Source organism: Cyclopterus lumpus, chromosome 22 (assembly GCF_009769545.1).
Source record: "Cyclopterus lumpus isolate fCycLum1 chromosome 22, fCycLum1.pri, whole genome shotgun sequence".
Lineage (NCBI taxonomy): Eukaryota > Metazoa > Chordata > Actinopteri > Perciformes > Cyclopteridae > Cyclopterus > Cyclopterus lumpus.
In genome coordinates this window covers 23,472,106-23,481,292 of record NC_046987.1, presented here as the reverse complement: position 1 = coordinate 23,481,292, position 9,187 = coordinate 23,472,106, and the positions used below count along the sequence as shown (strand labels likewise).

At 47.1% G+C, this 9,187-nt stretch overlaps 1 protein-coding gene across 2 annotated transcripts in view; it reads right to left on the bottom strand.

Annotated features, from left to right (window-relative positions):
• Window positions 1–9,187, bottom strand: part of sec23a (Sec23 homolog A, coat complex II component) — a 21,074-nt gene continuing 11,887 nt past the window's right edge. Inside the window, exons 16-20 of one of the 2 annotated variants that reach the window (XM_034563669.1) lie at window positions 8,372–8,533; window positions 7,283–7,369; window positions 6,495–6,650; window positions 6,068–6,133; window positions 1–552 (exon numbers count right to left, since the gene is read on the bottom strand). In XM_034563669.1, coding sequence (XP_034419560.1) covers window positions 463–552; window positions 6,068–6,133; window positions 6,495–6,650; window positions 7,283–7,369; window positions 8,372–8,533 — 561 coding nt within the window. In that variant the 3' untranslated portion in view covers window positions 1–462. The remainder of the gene's footprint in view (window positions 553–6,067; window positions 6,134–6,494; window positions 6,651–7,282; window positions 7,370–8,371; window positions 8,534–9,187) is intronic. The other variant, XM_034563671.1, reaches the window with a different exon arrangement.

The window sequence follows — 9,187 nt, the reverse complement described above, 5'->3', positions numbered from 1 at the left end:
AACAGAGCAACGTTTTAATTAGAAACAGAATCAGACCGTCGACTCAATGAAAACATAAAGCCGTCCTCTCTGGACTGAAGAGAAGCCGTCTACACACTAAAGGAGTACCTCCATGAACAGAGAACGTGTGTTTCTGAACGGGTTTCAACAATTACATGTTCTATTTTCTGACATGAAACTGACTCCCATCTGCTTGAAAAATGGGATTAAACAGAGAAAAAGCAGCAGCTCGGAGGTCTGCTTGTTCCTCAGAGACGAGAGTGCTATGTTCAGGGTCCTGTTTCTCCAGGCAGATGATACTTCCTGCTGCTTTTTCATAATAAAAGCTTCATATAGAAAAAGCACATTACGTTTTTTATTGGGAAGCAGCTTCAGGAACATTGGATGTTTAACTGGTCATCGCTTTGAACTTGCTGCTGATTGGCTGAGAGGTGGAGGTTGACGGACAGCTGGGGCAGGAAGTCAGGCAGCGCTGGAGACAGCCAGTTTCTTGAGGTGGTCCATGAACACCTGCAGGCTGACGTCGTCTGTCAGGATGGGAGCTCCAGACTCCTGCAGAGGACACGACACGTCTCAGAGCAACACATTGGTCAACTAAAGGTGCAGGGCTCACCTGTCTACATGTAGCAACACATTGGTCAACTAAAGGTGCAGGGCTCACCTGTCTACATGTAGCGACACATTGGTCAACTAAAGGTGAAGGGCAACCTGTCTACATGTAGCAACACATTGGTCAACTAAAGGTGAAGGGCTCACCTGTCTACATGTAGCGACACATTGGTCAACTAAAGGTGAAGGGCAACCTGTCTACATGTAGCGACACATTGGTCAACTAAAGGTGCAGGGCAACCTGTCTACATGTAGCAACACATTGGTCAACTAAAGGTGAAGGGCAACCTGTCTACATGTAGCGACACATTGGTCAACTAAAGGTGAAGGGCAACCTGTCTACATGTAGCAACACATTGGTCAACTAAAGGTGAAGGGCAACCTGTCTACATGTAGCAACACATTGGTCAACTAAAGGTGCAGGGCTCACCTGTCTACATGTAGCAACACATTGGTCAACTAAAGGTGAAGGGCAACCTGTCTACATGTAGCAACACATTGGTCAACTAAAGGTGCAGGGCTCACCTGTCTACATGTAGCAACACATTGGTCAACTAAAGGTGAAGGGCTCACCTGTCTACATGTAGCGACACATTGGTCAACTAAAGGTGCAGGGCTCACCTGTCTACATGTAGCAACACATTGGTCAACTAAAGGTGAAGGGCAACCTGTCTACATGTAGCGACACATTGGTCAACTAAAGGTGAAGGGCAACCTGTCTACATGTAGCAACACATTGGTCAACTAAAGGTGCAGGGCTCACCTGTCTACATGTAGCAACACATTGGTCAACTAAAGGTGAAGGGCAACCTGTCTACATGTAGCGACACATTGGTCAACTAAAGGTGAAGGGCAACCTGTCTACATGTAGCAACACATTGGTCAACTAAAGGTGCAGGGCTCACCTGTCTACATGTAGCAACACATTGGTCAACTAAAGGTGAAGGGCAACCTGTCTACATGTAGCAACACATTGGTCAACTAAAGGTGCAGGGCTCACCTGTCTACATGTAGCAACACATTGGTCAACTAAAGGTGAAGGGCTCACCTGTCTACATGTAGCGACACATTGGTCAACTAAAGGTGAAGGGCAACCTGTCTACATGTAGCAACACATTGGTCAACTAAAGGTGCAGGGCTCACCTGTCTACATGTAGCAACACATTGGTCAACTAAAGGTGAAGGGCTCACCTGTCTACATGTAGCAACACATTGGTCAACTAAAGGTGCAGGGCTCACCTGTCTACATGTAGCGACACATTGGTCAACTAAAGGTGAAGGGCAACCTGTCTACATGTAGCGACACATTGGTCAACTAAAGGTGCAGGGCTCACCTGTCTACATGTAGCAACGCATTGGTCAACTAAAGGTGAAGGGCTCACCTGTCTACATGTAGCGACACATTGGTCAACTAAAGGTGAAGGGCAACCTGTCTACATGTAGCAACACATTGGTCAACTAAAGGTGCAGGGCTCACCTGTCTACATGTAGCGACACATTGGTCAACTAAAGGTGAAGGGCAACCTGTCTACATGTAGCAACACATTGGTCAACTAAAGGTGAAGGGCAACCTGTCTACATGTAGCAACACATTGGTCAACTAAAGGTGCAGGGCAACCTGTCTACATGTAGCGACACATTGGTCAACTAAAGGTGAAGGGCTCACCTGTCTACATGTAGCGACACATTGGTCAACTAAAGGTGAAGGGCAACCTGTCTACATGTAGCGACACATTGGTCAACTAAAGGTGAAGGGCAACCTGTCTACATGTAGCAACACATTGGTCAACTAAAGGTGCAGGGCTCACCTGTCTACATGTAGCAACACATTGGTCAACTAAAGGTGAAGGGCAACCTGTCTACATGTAGCGACACATTGGTCAACTAAAGGTGAAGGGCTCACCTGTCTACATGTAGCGACACATTGGTCAACTAAAGGTGAAGGGCAACCTGTCTACATGTAGCGACACATTGGTCAACTAAAGGTGCAGGGCAACCTGTCTACATGTAGCAACACATTGGTCAACTAAAGGTGAAGGGCAACCTGTCTACATGTAGCAACACATTGGTCAACTAAAGGTGAAGGGCAACCTGTCTACATGTAGCAACACATTGGTCAACTAAAGGTGCAGGGCTCACCTGTCTACATGTAGCAACACATTGGTCAACTAAAGGTGAAGGGCAACCTGTCAACATGTAGCGACACATTGGTCAACTAAAGGTGAAGGGCTCACCTGTCTACATGTAGCGACACATTGGTCAACTAAAGGTGAAGGGCAACCTGTCTACATGTAGCGACACATTGGTCAACTAAAGGTGCAGGGCAACCTGTCTACATGTAGCAACACATTGGTCAACTAAAGGTGAAGGGCAACCTGTCTACATGTAGCAACACATTGGTCAACTAAAGGTGAAGGGCAACCTGTCTACATGTAGCGACACATTGGTCAACTAAAGGTGAAGGGCAACCTGTCTACATGTAGCAACACATTGGTCAACTAAAGGTGCAGGGCTCACCTGTCTACATGTAGCAACACATTGGTCAACTAAAGGTGCAGGGCTCACCTGTCTACATGTAGCAACACATTGGTCAACTAAAGGTGAATGGCAACCTGTCTACATGTAGCAACACATTGGTCAACTAAAGGTGAAGGGCAACCTGTCTACATGTAGCGACACATTGGTCAACTAAAGGTGAAGGGCAACCTGTCTACATGTAGCGACACATTGGTCAACTAAAGGTGAAGGGCAACCTGTCTACATGTAGCGACACATTGGTCAACTAAAGGTGAAGGGCAACCTGTCTACATGTAGCGACACATTGGTCAACTAAAGGTGAAGGGCAACCTGTCTACATGTAGCAACACATTGGTCAACTAAAGGTGAAGGGCAACCTGTCTACATGTAGCGACACATTGGTCAACTAAAGGTGAAGGGCAACCTGTCTACATGTAGCGACACATTGGTCAACTAAAGGTGCAGGGCTCACCTGTCTACATGTAGCAACACATTGGTCAACTAAAGGTGCAGGGCTCACCTGTCTACATGTAGCAACACATTGGTCAACTAAAGGTGAAGGGCAACCTGTCTACATGTAGCGACACATTGGTCAACTAAAGGTAAAGGGCAACCTGTCTACATGTAGCAACACATTGGTCAACTAAAGGTGAAGGGCAACCTGTCTACATGTAGCAACACATTGGTCAACTAAAGGTGAAGGGCTCACCTGTCTACATGTAGCAACACATTGGTCAACTAAAGGTGAAGGGCTCACCTGTCTACATGTAGCAACACATTGGTCAACTAAAGGTGAAGGGCTCACCTGTCTACATGTAGCAACACATTGGTCAACTAAAGGTGAAGGGCTCACCTGTCTACATGTAGCAACACATTGGTCAACTAAAGGTGAAGGGCAACCTGTCTACATGTAGCGACACATTGGTCAACTAAAGGTGAAGGGCAACCTGTCTACATGTAGCGACACATTGGTCAACTAAAGGTGAAGGGCAACCTGTCTACATGTAGCAACACATTGGTCAACTAAAGGTGCAGGGCTCACCTGTCTACATGTAGCAACACATTGGTCAACTAAAGGTGCAGGGCTCACCTGTCTACATGTAGCAACACATTGGTCAACTAAAGGTGAAGGGCTCACCTGTCTACATGTAGCAACACATTGGTCAACTAAAGGTGCAGGGCTCACCTGTCTACATGTAGCAACACATTGGTCAACTAAAGGTGAAGGGCTCACCTGTCTACATGTAGCAACACATTGGTCAACTAAAGGTGAAGGGCAACCTGTCTACATGTAGCAACACATTGGTCAACTAAAGGTGAAGGGCAACCTGTCTACATGTAGCGACACATTGGTCAACTAAAGGTGTAGCAACACATTGGTCAACTAAAGGTGAAGGGCAACCTGACTACATGTAGCGACACATTGGTCAACTAAAGGTGAAGGGCAACCTGTCTACATGTAGCGACACATTGGTCAACTAAAGGTGAAGGGCAACCTGTCTACATGTAGCAACACATTGGTCAACTAAAGGTGAAGGGCAACCTGTCTACATGTAGCGACACATTGGTCAACTAAAGGTGTAGCAACACATTGGTCAACTAAAGGTGAAGGGCAACCTGACTACATGTAGCGACACATTGGTCAACTAAAGGTGAAGGGCAACCTGTCTACATGTAGCGACACATTGGTCAACTAAAGGTGAAGGGCAACCTGTCTACATGTAGCAACACATTGGTCAACTAAAGGTGAAGGGCAACCTGTCTACATGTAGCAACACATTGGTCAACTAAAGGTGAAGGGCAACCTGTCTACATGTAGCAACACATTGGTCAACTAAAGGTGAAGGGCAACCTGTCTACATGTAGCAACACATTGGTCAACTAAAGGTGAAGGGCAACCTCTCTACATGTAGCAACACATTGGTCAACTAAAGGTGAAGGGCAACCTGTCTACATGTAGCAACACATTGGTCAACTAAAGGTGCAGGGCTCACCTGTCTACATGTAGCGACACATTGGTCAACTAAAGGTGAAGGGCAACCTGTCTACATGTAGCGACACATTGGTCAACTAAAGGTGAAGGGCTCACCTGTCTACATGTAGCAACACATTGGTCAACTAAAGGTGAAGGGCAACCTGTCTACATGTAGCAACACATTGGTCAACTAAAGGTGAAGGGCTCACCTGTCTACATGTAGCAACACATTGGTCAACTAAAGGTGAAGGGCTCACCTGTCTACATGTAGCGACACATTGGTCAACTAAAGGTGAAGGGCTCACCTGTCTACATGTAGCAACACATTGGTCAACTAAAGGTGCAGGGCAACCTGTCTACATGTAGCAACACATTGGTCAACTAAAGGTGAAGGGCAACCTGTCTACATGTAGCAACACATTGGTCAACTAAAGGTGAAGGGCAACCTGTCTACATGTAGCAACACATTGGTCAACTAAAGGTGCAGGGCTCACCTGTCTACATGTAGCGACACATTGGTCAACTAAAGGTGAAGGGCAACCTGTCTACATGTAGCAACACATTGGTCAACTAAAGGTGAAGGGCAACCTGTCTACATGTAGCAACACATTGGTCAACTAAAGGTGCAGGGCTCACCTGTCTACATGTAGCGACACATTGGTCAACTAAAGGTGAAGGGCAACCTGTCTACATGTAGCAACACATTGGTCAACTAAAGGTGAAGGGCAACCTGTCTACATGTAGCAACACATTGGTCAACTAAAGGTGAAGGGCAACCTGTCTACATGTAGCGACACATTGGTCAACTAAAGGTGAAGGGCAACCTGTCTACATGTAGCGACACATTGGTCAACTAAAGGTGAAGGGCAACCTGTCTACATGTAGCAACACATTGGTCAACTAAAGGTGAAGGGCAACCTGTCTACATGTAGCAACACATTGGTCAACTAAAGGTGCAGGGCTCACCTGTCCCCAGGCGTACATGTTGTTGTGGGTCTGGGACGGGTTCACCTTGGAGAGCAGGAAGCGAGCCTGGAAAGATGCATTATCATCATCATCATGTTGTATTATAATGTAGTGTAAATAACACTATATTATGTTGTATTGAATAGCGTACATCCAGTTACATTGAGTATATTGATGTATAGTACATAAACCTTTGTTGTCATGGATTGACCAAAACAGTGACGACGTCGTCAGTTAAATGTTTGACGTTTACAGTTTGAATGACGTCTCGCGGGAGAGGGATGGATTGATAGTACATATATTGAACATTGTGCATATATTATATAGTGTATATATTGATATAGCACACAGTTATTGAGGTATAGTCCACATTTAGAGATGTAGAACATATAAATAAAGCTGTGTGGTTACGTGTGAGCGCCCCCACCTGGCTGCCTCCGTGCTCCGTGTCGATGTATCTGGGCATCGGGAAGCGAGTGTGCAGCAGCTCCTGAGCGTCGTCCACCGGAGCCTGAAGGAGGTGTCTGAAGTTCTCATACTCAGACATTTCCTGATAACCAGCCTTCCTCCACTGAGCTACAGTCTGACAGACAGAAACCAGGGATTAATGAACAGTCCTATCCACCGAGTTAAAGCCTGACAGACAACGTTCGGGGGTGTACTCGGCGTAAACTCGGCGTGTACTCGGCGTGTACTCGACGTGTACTCGGCGTGTACTCGACGTGTACTCGACGTGTACTCGACGTGTACTCGACGTGTACTCGGCGTGTACTCGACGTGTACTCGACGTGTACTCGACGTGTACTCGACGTGTACTCGGCGTGTACTCGACGTGTACTCGACGTGTACTCGACGTGTACTCGGCGTGTACTCGACGTGTACTCGACGTGTACTCGACGTGTACTCGGCGTGTACTCGACGTGTACTCGGCGTGTACCTCTCCGTGTACTCGACGTGTACTCGGCGTGTACTCGACGTGTACTCGGCGTGTACTCGACGTGTACTCGACGTGTACTCGGCGTGTACCTCTCCGTGTACTCGGCGTGTACTCGACGTGTACTCGACGTGTACTCGGCGTGTACTCGACGTGTACTCGACGTGTACTCGGCGTGTACTCGGCGTGTACCTCTCCGTGTACTCGCCGTGTACTCGACGTGTACTCGACGTGTACTCGGCGTGTACTCGACGTGTACTCGACGTGTACTCGGCGTGTACCTCTCCGTGGTAGATGAGGATTTGGAAGAAGGTGTCCATCAGCAGGATCCGGTCCGGCAGGATGCTGCTGCTGTCCAACAGAACCGGCTGAAACACACAAATACCACATATTCTGATGCTACGCAATACTTAGTATTAATAAATCAATATTCTTAAAGAGTTTCAGGAGCAGCACATATCCTGATAGATATAACACCAGAGTATCTCTAGTAGTAAAACAGGCATCAGCTAACACGTAAAAGTAGATCAGGGTTTTATTATTTGAAACAGTATGTTTGAATGTCTGCACTGTTTTTTAATACTGTTTGTGTGAGGGGGTTAAAAAAGGCAATTTTATATTGTGACAATAAAGTATTGACTCTTGAGATACTAAAACATTCATACCAGGCATCAAGCTTCTAAAGGGTGAAGTCTATGCTTCATGTGTTGAAGCTGCATTCTCTCTCCTGACCGCCAGGGGGCGACTCCTCTGGTTGTATAGAAGTCTATGCTTCATGTGTTAAAGCTGCATTCTCTCTCCTGACCACCAGGGGGAGACTCCTCTGGTTGTATAGAAGTCTATGCTTCATGTGTTGAAGCTGCATTCTCTCTCCTGACCACCAGGGGGAGACTCCTCTGGTTGTATAGAAGTCTATGCTTCATGTGTTGAAGCTGCATTCTCTCTCCTGACCGCCAGGGGGCGACTCCTCTGGTTGTATAGAAGTCTATGCTTCATGTGTTGAAGCTGCATTCTCTCTCCTGACCACCAGGGGGCGACTCCTCTGGTTGTATAGAAGTCTATATAAATGTCTCTACTTCTCTTGATTTATTCCCTCAGTAAACATTGTAAACATGAGTTTTTGGTCTCAATCTCTAGTTTCAAGTCTTCAATACAGCGTGATGTTCATTTAGTAAATGATGGACATTTAGAGTCACTTCTGGTTGCAAAAAACAAGATGGCAATGGACAAAATGACGATCTTGATACTATAATCCACAAACCAACAGGTAATGTCATGGTGACTTTGTCTTACAGTCTATAATTGTCACCTCTAATATACAGGTTGTGATGTGCCATGTCACACGTTCATATGTACAGGTGTATAAATACCTCAGGTGGTCCGTTGAATGAATAAGCGTAGAGCACAGGTTGGATCATGATGAGCGCCTGAGTCAGGTCGTGTCTGTTGAACTGATGTCTGTAATATGAACTCTCATCTGGACTGTTATTGAACACTTGTAGGAATGGAGAGCGGCGCAGGTGAAACATGAACTGGAAAAACAACACAGGTAACCAGGTCAGCGACAGGTCACCCACAGGTAACCGGGTCACCCACAGGTAACCGGGTCACCCACAGGTAACCGGGTCACCTACAGGTAACCGGGTCACCCACATGTAAGCAGGTCACCTACAGGTAACCAGGTCACCTACAGGTAACCAGGTCACCCACATGTAACCAGGTCACCCACATGTAACCGGGTCACCTACAGGTAACCGGGTCACCCACAGGTAACCGGGTCACCTACAGGTAACCGGGTCACCTACAGGTAACCAGGTCACCTACAGGTAACCAGGTCACCCACATGTAACCAGGTCACCCACATGTAACCGGGTCACCTACAGGTAACCGGGTCACCTACAGGTAACCAGGTCACCTACAGGTAACCAGGTCACCCACATGTAACCGGGTCACCTACAGGTAACCGGGTCACCTACAGGTAACCGGGTCACCTACAGGTAACCGGGTCACCTACAGGTAACCAGGTCACCCACATGTAACCGGGTCACCTACAGGTAACCGGGTCACCTACAGGTAACCAGGTCACCCACAGGTAACCAGGTCAGCGACAGGTCACCCACAGGTAACCGGGTCACCCACAGGTAACCGGGTCACCTACAGGTAACCAGGTCACCCACAGGTAACCA